The 13,251-nt window shown below is 46.1% G+C and overlaps 1 protein-coding gene across 11 annotated transcripts in view; it reads left to right on the forward strand.

Annotated features, from left to right (window-relative positions):
• The window catches only part of mast4 (microtubule associated serine/threonine kinase family member 4), a 46,168-nt gene that overhangs the window by 2,429 nt on the left and 30,488 nt on the right, over positions 1 to 13,251 (forward strand). For 8 of the 11 annotated variants that reach the window (XM_029837061.1, XM_029837056.1, XM_029837062.1 and 5 more), the window contains exons 2-3: positions 5,784 to 5,934; positions 7,517 to 7,650. In XM_029837061.1, coding sequence (XP_029692921.1) covers positions 5,784 to 5,934; positions 7,517 to 7,650 — 285 coding nt within the window. Of the gene's footprint in view, positions 1 to 919; positions 1,132 to 5,783; positions 5,935 to 7,516; positions 7,651 to 12,195; positions 12,594 to 13,251 lie in introns of those variants that run through there. The other 3 variants (XM_029837064.1, XM_029837069.1, XM_029837067.1) reach the window with 3 other exon arrangements.

Here is a 13,251-nt window from a genome sequence, read left to right on the forward strand (position 1 = left end):
AATCTGTAGAACTGTTCTTGGTCCCAGCGTTACCATGCTAACAGGCTAACACATGGGTGTAGGAACTATCCTGGAGCCTCTTGGGGCAGGTGTTGATTGCTTTGGACTCGGTGGTGCTGAGTTCCGATTATTTCTGCTTTCATATCTGTCATTATAAACTGGGCACGGCATCGTCTCTTATCCCTATATTTTATGACGTGTAAACACACCAGCGTCATTTTTAAGTCCCTGACTTCCTCTTTGGCTCCCATTTATTTTTCTTCTGTTTCAACAACATTTAAGGTCACATTTATTGTCTTTTCTGACGTCTCGATGGTTAAACGGTTATATTTAAAGTGTGTGTGTATTGCCACCATGTTTCTCCTTCAGTTGTGTGTGTGTGTGTGTGTGAGATTGTGTCACCATTGCTTGACAATGATTATCTTGTGGGTGGGTTATAAAATGTTCACCGTTTCTACAGAGAATGAGAAATCATTGCAGGCCAAGTGGGCAGAGACGATGCTGATTTATGAGTTATTTCACTGACGCTCGCTGCCAAAGTGGCCGAAGCCAGAACAAATACGCCGAATCATCACACAAACAAACTTGAGCCTCGAATGTGCCGCAGCTGACGCTCGGCCAGTGGACCCGGAAACTGCGTGAATGTGTGTTTATCACAACTCTGCTGGTGATTCGGGGTTTAAAAACAAGCCTGCTAAAAATACCTGGAGGCGTCACCTGCAGACGAGGTCGTTCTCCTTTTCGATCAGAGGATCCGAATACATTTAATACCCACTTCAAACAATAAGCGTCGATTCCAAGAAGGGCTGTTCCATAAAGTCAGCAGGGCAAATTTCCCACATTGCATCAAAGCGTGTTTGACAATAAATATTTGCCTCATTTGACAATGTTTAACTCTTTGCCGAACTCTTCCTCCTGAGCCCGACTGGGGGACGACCAGTGTCACTCTGCTCTGTGGCTAAGAGGATTACCACAATCGCTTTAAGGCTCTTTTCACTCCTGCTTCGGCCCCTGTCCCCGCAGGCTCCATCTTTGATTTTTGAGACTCCTTTCTGTCATGAGAGCCTGAGCTCAATGTCTTTAGGTCGTAACCAACCAGTCGGTCCGTACGCGTCATCAGAGGGAGGCAAGGTAACGCTCTGATTCCTTAGATATTAGCTTTAGTGGGTTTTTTCATTTCCATGTCTGCTTAGTTGTGTTTTACTGTCATAAAAGCAGCTGTATGTCCTGATTTAGCTTCAACTAAAGATTGAGTTCATCGCTTTTGTTCCTAACCTGCGATTATAGCCAGATTTAGCACTAATATTTTGTTTGATTGATTCAGAAGGTCGTGTTAGAACTACTCGCACTGTTCGACAACAGTGTTTCAGGGGTTAATTCTTGTTGTCATGCTACACGGCCAGCTCGGAGAATCATGTGTTATGGGAGAAGGCAAGAGCAGTTTTAGCTGCTCGGCTCGCGTCAACACGGGAAACATTATTCCCATGTGACAGCGTGAAGACTTCAGACGCTCGGAGCACAGCCTTGTCTTTACATATGATGGCTGCAGGGGAAAAAAAGACTTATCCGTTCAGTCTTGGTCTGAAATGTCGATTACCGGCATTTTTAGCTGCTTCCCTTCACTCCGAGGTCCCCAATGTGAAGAGGGTCGGGCTGGAATTCAGGGAGAGTTGAGGAAGACAGATGTTGGGTCACGAGGCCAACCAGAACATAGTTTGTTCTCCTGCAGTTGACCCTGGGAACCGTTTTCCATCTCCACAGCTGAGCGTCGTGGCCGTTGAGTTAATTTCCTGCTGTGCTTCATTTTAATACTCCGGTTTATTTTCCAGGCTCCTGCAGGCAATTGAAAAGAAACTCTTGATGTTTTCTATTTATAGAAACCACAACAACGTGGTGAGGTTTAGTACCCTGCGAGAAATCCCCCCCCCCCCGGGATCATAAAGATCTGAATTGTCCGTTTACAGCAGAGCCAGCCTGTACAAGGAGAGCAGTGGATTTATCCAGTTTACAACAGTGCTGATGGAACAGTTGGAGCACGATTTGGCACAGAAACGGTTCATTATTCAACTCCAAAGAGAAGAACACGTGTAGGTGTGTATTTGTTATCTGCAGGAACGTCGGCTGCGGCCTAACCTTTACATCCACCTAAATCTTGAAAGTTTGTAGAAATCAAGCTTCTCTGGAGCAGATAAAGGGATGAACGTCTGGGTTTATTGCTTCTCAGAGGGACAAACTGGGAATGTTTATCGCTGGCCCACATATTCCAGGAATTTTAATTTAAGGGACCACGTCCAAAATTTCCCTCCCTGTGCTTTGAATACCCCCCTAGAGACTGATGGTAACCCTTTCACACGGCTTCACATGTTCAGAAGGGATGGAATAGAAAATCTGTGGTTGTCAATGACAGATTAGATGGCAACATGCCAGCCAGGGCGAAGCCATGAAATTATGGAAGACGACGACGGCGGCAAAGAGAGCGAAGAGCGACCTAAAGTGCAGCCCCAGAGCTTAAACCTTGACGTACGGGGTCCCTCTTCCCATTTTACTGTAAATATGTCCTCATTGTGTCTTAGCAACCAGCCGAAGGTCCTGATGACCTGAAGGAAGCTTCCTTTCATGCTTATGCTGTAATCACAAACAAAGCTCCTTCACAGATGCTTCAAAAAGAACAAATATCCTGCAGCCTGACTGTGTTTACTCATGTGCTCTTTGCACCACAGCTCCAGGTTAGGGTCTGCGGTGTTGGGATCCCGACCCGGCCCCCGCCAGCGCTCCAACACCCTGTGTTTTCTCAGCATAAGACTGTCAGAAGTGGCAGGAAAACGGGTTTTCTTGTAAACCCTGACGTTGTTTTTGTTGGCCCAGCGTTCCCCAACATGTATATTCTGAGCTTTCCTTGAACTACTGTGATTTTTATCAGTGGCGTTTGGGGACAGTGTCCCTGTGTACTCCCTTGCTTTGTGCCCTTTCATCCTTGAACGTGGCTGCGAGGGATAGACCGCTCTTCCTTCCTCTGTTTGGGCCGTTGCTCACCAGCACAGAAGTGCTGTCTGTTCTTTACAGATGATTATTATCCCACTTTAGGAGTCTTTTTTTTTTTTTTAACTCAGATTTACACAGCTGCTTCTCTTTTTTAAAGCCTTGGTGCATTTATATAATTGCAGAATAGATCTGTCTGTTGGTAAAGGCTTGAGCTTGTAACCAACATTATCAGTAAAATGTTTGTTAGATGTGTTGATACACACTAGTCCCGTTTCCATGGCCTCTATTGCCAGGAAGTTATTGAAATGGGCTCAAAACATGCGCAACAATCTGTGGTTTACATTCCATCTGCACCTCAGCCTTCCAGAAAATGTATTCAGATCAAGCTGATGACGCATGAGGGACCCACCGCAGCGGTCGGACCCTTCAGAGACGTAGAATCCAACCTCGGATTTTCCCTGTTTTTGGCACACGAGCCCTTCGAGTTGCTGACTCCAAATTTTTAGATGAGAAAGTTGTTAAAACATTGTGAATGGTGCGTTTTAACCAGAAGGGATGAAACGGCACAATGTAGAAGCAGGTAAATCTGACACACATTCCAGATGAACTTTCCTCTAATTCCGAGTTGGTAAACACAATTGTCTGTCTGTGTTGTGTCTTCCACTTTCTTTATTCGACGTGTTCTCTGCTTTGGTAACAAGTCGTTGTTGTTACTGTCCACTCTGGACCAGATGAGGGTTCCGTTGGGCTTTCAGGAGACCTACTTTACGTTTTTCTGCAAGCTGAGAGGAATGACAGGTGAAAGGGCAACTGGTGGCTGCCTGAATGTGCTCCGGTCCGTGCCGTGAGTTCTCCGACTGCAGTGTTCTACATGTCATCCAACAGGCATTCAAACAGCTGACGCCCACTTTCTATCCCATACAGATGTTTTGCACTGGTTGAACTATAACTTCCTCTAAGCTGTAAGTTGTTTATCTTGTCCTCTTGAGAACCAGGAAATGCAACATTCCCGCTAAGTGGAGGGATGATCTGGGATTGTTCTGTTGGATCTGGGGGAGCTGCCACTTCTGGCAGCTGTCCATGCCGGTCCGGAGTGGAGGAGTCCAGTTATCCAAGATATCCAGTTTCTTTGTGCACGTGGTTGTCTGAATGTGCTGGAGGAGTATTTGGGGGTTAGGAGTAATCTTCAAATGCTGCTGTTCAGATTTCCACTAGCGTCTGAGTACATGTCACGTTTGCACAGACCTGTTAAGAGAACGTAATCAAGCGTGCCCCCAAACTTTAGACTTTGATCATGTACATGGCCTCATCTGTTTATACAAGGAGATGCTGTCTGATTAACTTTTTAAAAGCCAGTATCAAAACAAATAAATGTAAACTGTATTTAAAGTCATTTTCTAGATGACAGGAATGACTGGTAAGATAACGTACATTAAAACTGTATTTCTTATGTAGTTGGCTGACAGTTGACTGTAATTAAAATGAAGGAGCTTTAAATAAAGAGCTGCTGTTGGTTGTCGGAGTGAATTTGGGCCATGTTGACCTGCTCTGAGGGGGTTTGTCAAACTAAACAATGATGCAGGATGTTGTGGGAGTGAGCTGGACTGTGTGACCGTCTGCTTTTAACCTACTTGTTGAGGAATTCCTCGATGATCCCAGTATTCCGTGTATCGTTGGTGTGTTCGGCCATAAACACGCGGAAACGGTTTCAGGCTCCACGTTTGTCTTCTTTGAGTAGTGATGTAAATAAAGGCTGCAGCTTAGGGACTGGTTTTGGTGACAGTGTCGGTGTTTACACAGTCAGGTGTAATCGTCTGCTCATGTTGATTTGGCCACGCTGAGGAGGAGGAGGAGGAGGAAGTAAAAATAACACCCAGCTTGTCTTTATTGCTGATTAAATAGAGCTTCAAACAACTTGATGTTAGTTCTTCATAAAGACTCTGGAGGTAGTGATGCTGCGCCGCCGCTGCCGTTTTCCTCAGTGAACATTAAGATACGGAATCGGTGTTTACGCAACAGCAGCCAGCTTCTCCACTAACGGGCACTGCTCATGTCCTCTGCTGCAGATCAATGAATGCATTCTTAGCAAATTCACCCATGTCTGGAACAGCTTCCTGCTCTTACGCAAGTCCGTCTTCTTTCAAATCACACGTTGGGAGAAACTTTATCCCAAAATGGCCCCTTAAAGTTAAGCAGACACTTTCCAAACATTGACTAGCGCCAGCACGTGTTCAAGAGACAGCAATGTCCTCACTTTCTCAGAGAGGAGCCTCCTACTCATCCCGTGTAAGCTGTGGTGCACTCTGGGAATTGTAGTCAGGAGAGTGCAACATCAGTGTGCTGAACGTGTAAAGGACGGGTGAACAGAGCTTTTGAAGACTTATTATTCTTGAGCGGCTTTCTGTTCCTACTGAAGTAGAGTGTTGGTCCAAGTTGTCATCCAGGGATCATGATTGATCTCACAGAGAAGCAGAGGGTATTTCCTTCCCCACAATACTCTGGGCAGCCCCGTGTCTTTGTGTTTCCAGGCAGGGCCCCTTCCTCTGTACTGGACATTGTTCATGTTTTGCATGGTAACCGTCTCCTGATACAATAGTGCGGCGCGACGTCTTGTGCTGTCTATTGTTTTTTTAATGCGTTTGTGTTCATTTTGGTTGCAGGTCCCCCTGGAATTTTATGGAGAAATCATACATGACTGTATTTGTTATAATATTCCGCAGTAGTTTGCTGAAATAAGACAAATGTTCCCGTGTAATCGCGGCCTGGTCATCAACTGATTGTTTCTGTTCTTTTGGTTTTAGTTGGACAACATCCTCTGTCCTCCGTCCACATGCCTCCGGAAGTCCAGTAACCCTGAGCTGAGTCACCTAAGTCCCGCACTCAGGTTTCGACGACATCTGAGTGATGACGGAAAATATGTCCGGAGACGGAGCCTGGGGGGTGGGCTCACAGGTAATAAGTTCACATGTGGACTTTCACAGTTCTAACAGAACAGGACAAGTTGTGTCTAGTTTAGTCCAAGCATGTCTTTGGAATCACTCTTATGCTGTTATTATACACACACGGTGGGCAGTTTTTCGCTCTGGCGTCCTCAGATGTTCAGGATTTTCCAAATAACCGACCAGTTTGTTTTAATGAGTCTGACCCGAGCTGGTCATGGCTGAGGCTCTTTCATGCAACAATATCTGGATGAAAGCTTTTGTTTTGTTTTTTTGATATCAATCGTTCAGCAGTGCATTGTTTCCAGACAGGACATTGAGTGTTAAATAGGAAAACTCCTGCCTATTTATCCTGATGCCTTCCTTTCCAAAAGTGCTGATTAGCACATGATGGCATTTTTCCTTTTTGACGGGAAATGATGGACTCTAGCGGGAAAACCTTTGCGGTTGAACAGGAAGAGATTTTCCCTTCTCGTCCGGTTTGTTCTCTCAGCAATCATCGTTTCAATGTAATTATTGGCTTCATGTGACTTTAAGGTGCTCGTTTCACCCCTGAACTTCCGTCTTGGATGTGGAAGGGTGTTATTAGCACATTCTGGCAGCGTTTTCCTCTAAATCTCACCTGCTTTCGGTCCCATCAACTTGAGGCAGACCCTTTCACGTTGCTAACGGTGTCTGACCTCCCCTGACTCGAGTGTTTACGTTCACAGGAAATGGAAACATGGATTCTTGGACCAGTCCATTTCCATGAATGATCACCTCATGGAAATTTCAGTGGGACACTCAGATCTTTCTGGTGAAGCTGCTCATGTTTTGATGTGTGCCAAAGTGCCTGACATCATCTACTGATGATTCATGGGTGTCCAAACCCAGCCCTCGAGGCCATGACCCAGCCGGGCTTTCTGTCCTACCAGGAGGGGGGCGATGGGATCCCAGTAAAAGCATCATCTACCTGGAAGGTCAGAAAAGCTGGCTGGATCTTGGCCATCAAGGATGGCCCTGCTTCAGCTCCTAAAGCATGAGTAAATCCTAAAGCTTAGGATGAAGAATGTCAGATGAACTGCAGGAAATAGGAGAAGGCAGCTTTTAGTGCCACCTAGCGACCACTCATGGGAGGTGAAATTTAGATTTCATTTTTGTCATTTCAAGTCTACAAAAGAATCTGGACACTCTGCTGTTACTGAAACCTACATTTACTATTTTCCTTTAACCGCCTGTGCTTATGTAATGCTGTGTTTGTCAGTGATCCAGTAATGGGCTTTCTTCCCCCAGAGGCCTGACTAACATCCTGTTGGATCGGGCCGGGTCAGGGATTTCAGGTTTTGTCTGCTAATAAGAGTTGACATGTAGGATTAAGGTCTGTTTACCAGCAGGCCTTTGGCCTCCCTCTGAATATGGGCTAAGATCAGTAGTTGCAAAGCAACGTGGCCGAAGACACAAAAATGACTTTTATCAAGCTTCTGCGATTCTCTTGTTGAATTTGGCCTTGAAATATTATCTGGTAATTTGGGAATTCATGGTATGGTCACTTTTTTGTCGACCTGCCTGAACGAATGCTTGAACGTGAACCCAGGCTCCTCCTGTCGCTGCTGCAGGAAAGTACCTGCTGCTGCCCACCAACCCCCAGCAGACACAGACAGGATGGCAGCCATCTGCAGAGGTCTCCAACCTGGTTCGGATGTGCTCCCTCAACCTGGGAAAGTCGGACCCCTCCCTCACCTCCAGTCTGGTGAGTACTTCCTCAATCATGACCCGCCTGTGACGTGTTCGGTCGGAAACATGAATATTCACCTCTGCCAAGGAGGTTACGTGACCATTGACGTTTGTCTGGCTCTTAGCAAGATACCTTATGAACGGATCTTAATGACATTTTTAGGACGTGTTGATAATGGGCCAACGAAGAGCTGATTACATGTTGGTGATGTTTCAGAAGAACTTTGACCTTCCAAAAGCAAACAAATATGTTACGTAAGCTTATTATTGCCTATACAGTATTAGGAGTGTACTGTACTACTGATGTGACACAATATGTGAGGAAATGACCTGCTTGGCGGAGGTCTGTGCATTTTATTTTAGTTCTAATGGTTCAAAAGGAAACTTTTAAATAAGCATAAACCATCTCAATAATCAGTCTGTTATTAAAAAATTGCATGCTTAATTGTAACCAGATAAAGGGGAAATGTTAGGTATATATTTTTTGATGTGAACAATCTTAAAAAATAAAACACTTTCATTTTTTTCTATAAGATTACAATTTTTTTTTTTGTCAAAGTAGGTTAAACAATGGGAATAAGGGATTTGCTGAGCATCGACAAGAATATAGCATAAGAATATAAACACAACATTTCTTTGCATTTGTGCTTCCTGGCAAAGCCTTAAAAAATCTATTTTTGTGACTAATAGTGCTGATCCTTTGTTTGGTTTAATGGATGACCGTTGTGTTAATGGCTCACGTCTCTGCCACTGCAGAGTTATTAGGCACTTTACTGCATAACAAATGCATATATTACTATGGAAACAAAATCCATGTATTATCATTAATACACTCGGCCAGACAAGCACTGATTATTGGGTTCTGCCCTGCATATAAAAAGCAGTGCATTAACTATTAATGCATGAGCAACAATAAGAACGCATCTTCTAGGAGCAAAAAAACATCCCTTTAAAAGAGATGAGGTCATGCAGGCAGGTGACATTCAGCTCCCCTCTTTCAGATGACACCGGCAGATACTCCAGTTCTGATTGGATCTCAATCCCATCGTGATAAGATTGATATACCTCATCTGATGCAAACCCAATGCTGATAAGCCATGAGTCACCCCCCCCCCCCCCCCCCCCCCCAACCCCCCCGCCCTGTTCATGGCTGGTTTCAGTTTGGTATAAGGTTAAACTAATAAAGACCATCTATGTTTCCAAAAAACTCATTAGTACACGTTTTGACTGAATATTCTGCTAACCTGCGTTTAAGGACCTGATTTAGAGAAACAGAATCTAGTCAGCGTGGCCGTGTTGATGCTAATCACTAGTATTCATTTGATATATGAATATAAGAAGCTTAATTTTGTTATGAATACAAAATTGGTATTGCTTAATTAGCTGAAAACCATGCTGGGTGATTTAAAATGTTCCATTTTTATACAGTGTCCTGGAAGCGTATAATCGTTATACCTGTAGCGGACACTAGGGGGCGCGGGTGATTTTTCAAAATCTGGACACGCAACTAAATCTGCATCGTGTGCAGAATGTTCAGAGATAAGATGTCTTTTCCTGCAACAGTTGTCTTTAGTTGGGCAAAAAAATGTTTTTAAATTCAGTTTTTTTTCAAGACCCGAATGATTAATCTGAAGTAAAAGCAAATAAATGTTGAATTTGGTTTAGATAGAAGCATAAAAGCATACATTGCCAACAGTGGTTAACGGTTTCCAACACCATCTCCATCTTTTACCAGCTCATCAGCTCGTCGCCTCTGTTATGCATCTCAAGTGTCGTCTCATCCTTATTCTAATTCGTGATGCTGTTTGCCTTCCACCAGGGGAACTGGTTGGCAACAGGAGCAAATGAGATGCTGGTGACCGCTGCTCACACGGTTTCATGTGTAGACACAAGCTGAATAGCTGATGTGTTGCTGCATCTTAACAGTATCTTTCGGGGCCGGCTGTACCGACACCGCGGGGCTCCATCCACCGCCACAGCTGAAGCCTGCCTTCAGAAAAGATGGGGAATTGTTTAACCTTGAGAGGAGCCAAAGGCATCACCTCAGCTTTCAGGCTCTGGATGTCTGTGTTGGAGTAGATGGCGGCGATATATCTGCCATAGTGCAGCGTGGAGGACGGCCAGCGTGGACACGCTAATGCTGCTTCTGATGAGACACGCGTGCTCTCCGTTCCGTCCTTGAAGAATTGGTGCCGCCTGTTTCTGGTGCCTCTCATCGGTTTTGAAATGGGCACATTCGGCATGTGCTCGCTCCGAGATGAGGCCTTGAACGCTCCTGCATGTGCTGAGAAATTGCAGTCAAAGACTGAGTTCTTCGCACAACGTGGCATAAATGGAGTCACAGAGGGGGGGGGGGGGGCAGGAGGGTGAGCGACCCACGACCCCCACACCACGGCCCCCCCACATGTCAGCAGTGAGTCTCACAACTTTATGTGAAGTGTCGTTAAATGTGGATTGGCTGCTTTTTTTTATTTTTTTTTGATTTGACAGTCCCCCCCCCCCCCCCCCCCCCCCGGGTGTACCTGGTTCTTTGACAAACATGCCGCAGCTCTCTTGACTCCAATGCTGTTTGGCAGAAAATCGATACTTCACCTCTGGTGTGATATGGAGATAAGACTGTCATAATCCTCATGCTGTACCTTTGTGGACCTCATTCTCCCCCATAATTGCAGTCGCTGATGTCCTTCACTGATAACATTGTTGTGGCAGGAAGGAACTGGCTCTGTGAGTCCAATAGAATGTTGTTGTTTTTTATTGTTACTAAACAACCATTAATAGTCAGTCTCTCTGTCTCTCTCTGTCTCTGTCTCTCTCTCTGTCTCTCTCTCTCTGTCTCTCTCTCTGTCTGTCTGTCTGTCTCCCTCTGTCTGTCTCCCTCTGTCTCTGTCTCTCAGTATGTCCTACCAATAAAGTATCGGAGAAATTTCTAATTGAGCTCAAGAAAACTGTTTGGAATTCAGTTTGGTCCGGGTGCACGTTTAAGTGGCAACTCGGCTGCATTAAAAACCACTATTCATAAAAAAAATTTTCTGGTTGTCAAGGTTGACGTTTGGCTTCATCCACTGGGAGCGTCACCCTGCAGGGCTCTTCTTTTATAGACGATATTGTGAGTGCTTTGGGTAGACCTACTCTCTCCCGATGCTGCCTCTCGATAAGCTCAGAGGCTGCGGGTCACTCAATCAGCACTCTGCTTGCTTTCAGTACCAGAGGAAACAACCTCTGCTACCCACCCGCCAGCAGGACATGAGTCACAGAACCCCTGGACTCTTCCCAGAGGCTATTCTCTGGCTGTCCGCTGCCCTGAAACCTGACTCGAAGCCGCCTCTCACTGATCGGTTCAGGTGCCTTCAATAACTCCATTAAAGCCGATGTCGGCCGTCTGTGTGAAAGTTCTGATCCATTTTCATTGCCCCGATCTAGTATAACATAATGTTTCGGAGGCTCGGTTTAGTCCCGTGTTTGTTTGACTCGAAGATAAAAAAGAGAAATGTTAATAGATTCAGCAGCGGTGCTCCAGACGGCACTTGTCGGTTTCATTTCGGGGATTGGAACCTTCACTGCTGAATAATACAAATGACTCGCTGTGTCCCTGCAGCTTCTCATCTTCATTGTGGAGCTTCACAAAGAAGCCAACGGCTCGAGACGGCTGGGGTGAGCCGTTCGGATCCTTCAATGCCCCTCAGGTAATCTGAGGGGCATTGTGTGCTTCATATATTTCAGCATAACCCCCGTCTTCTCGGGTTTTTAAGGGATTTATTGGAGAAAGAAAACCCCCAAAAAAACCCAGTCTGATTACCTCGCTCAGAAATTGGTTTTCGCCGCTCTTATCGGCACAGATGGACAAATGAACGTGGCCCAATTAATCAGCTTTCTTGTGCAGACGAGACCGGATAAAAGTTGATGCACTGGTCCGGTTCAGTTCTGCCATTCCAGCCCATATTCTCCACCAGAAACTGTTTGAGATGAGGAGAATGGAAGGGGCCCACTTAATATTCACAGAGCGCTAGCAGTGAATGGAAATGAGTCCAAGTGTGTGTTTTTAAAAAAAAAAAAAAAAAAAAAAAAGGGGAGGGGGACAAAAGAAAAACAGAGTGGAGCAGAATGCCAAACTGCAGTTTCAAGTTGGCAGCGCGGCATTAAGACACAACTTATTTTCCAAGTGCTAATTCAGGAAAGTGAGAGAACATTGAGTTAGCGAGGCTGTGAAATCGGCAGTGGCACGTTGTCTCCCCCAACTGCACCTCCCTGTGGAGTCGGGGGGGCGATTAGAGATGCTGCATATGCCTGAGGAGGTCCTGTTCTCAAGGCTCTTCTTTGTAATGACGCGAGCATCTTTTGTGCAACACCTGATGTTTTCCCAGCAGGTGTGGGAAGTCTTGACTGCTTGACGCCCTCCGGGCTGTGATTAACCCCCCCCCCCCCCCCCCGGCCGTGTAATCTCTGTACTTTAATGGCTGCTGTCGTCTCAGCGCTGGTAATTCTGTCATAGGAGTAAGTCCACCAGTGTAGCTGTTAACTGGATGCTAATGGGAAGGATCCCCTCTCGTTTCCAGTCGTCCGAGGTGTTTGAAATGCACGGAGAAATGACTCTGGGGGGGCTGCCACCTGTCTCCGGTGCCCCCACATTCTCACCCAGGCGTCTCTGCCTGCTGCGCTAATTTAGAACCGGCCAGCCCCTTCTTCCCTCACCCCCTCTCCTCTTCCTCTCCCCTTTCAGTCGCGAACTTGGGCAGGAGAGGAGTGAGAGGAGGTGCGTCAGCTGACTGCCCCCCTCCAATCAGATAAGTTCCGATGAAGGTGTTTAGCAGCTGCTAAGATCAGATTTAGCCCGAGGGAGGGAGAGAGCAGGAGGAAGAGCCAGACGGCGCAGCGCGGCTCCGCACGGGCAGGGAGGCATGATAAGTCGGGGTTCTCTGCACGATGGATGAGTCCAGCATTCTCAGGCGGCGGGGGCTACAGGTAGGTAAACGGATGCAGCTGGATCTGTATGCAGGGCTGCGGGTCTGTGTGGGCTGGTGCTGCAGGGTGACTTTGTGCTGCGGCTCGTCAGGCTCCGACTGCTCTTCAGATCGAACGCGGGACTTTGAGACCTTTCTGCCTGCACACTTGGCACTGCGAAAGGCAGCGTTTCTTTAGCGACCTGCGCTCTAGTCCAACGGGGTTCTCCTTTCCAGTCAGTTTAGTGGGACGATTGTGGTTTTCATTGGGAGTTTCAGGTGTTTGTGTTGTTGAGGTCTTTTCTTCCTCTCTTTTGTGATAAAGGCTGCATTGGTGACGTGCTCAAAGCGATCCTGCGTGAGTTGTTATCGGAGTCCAGGCAAACGGGAATATGGCAAATGCTAATCAACAGTTGATTTTGACTGCACTTCACGGGCGCCATCAGCCAAACACATGGATGCTCCCACATTTGTGTGGTAATGTGTGGGTGTAGCTTGTTTATCATGCTCAGTTATTTACTGTAGCGGTCATGAAACCCTTTAGGATGATGATGCGTTTTGTCTTTAACGATGAACAGTGAAAATGACCCTCGCATGTCAAGGATTTAAACTCTTGTGGTTTTTGTCACCTTCTCTGTTGTTATCTTCCTCCCACACAAGACTTCTTTTTGTGCACCTGA

Source organism: Takifugu rubripes, chromosome 6, assembly GCF_901000725.2.
Source record: "Takifugu rubripes chromosome 6, fTakRub1.2, whole genome shotgun sequence".
NCBI lineage: Eukaryota > Metazoa > Chordata > Actinopteri > Tetraodontiformes > Tetraodontidae > Takifugu > Takifugu rubripes.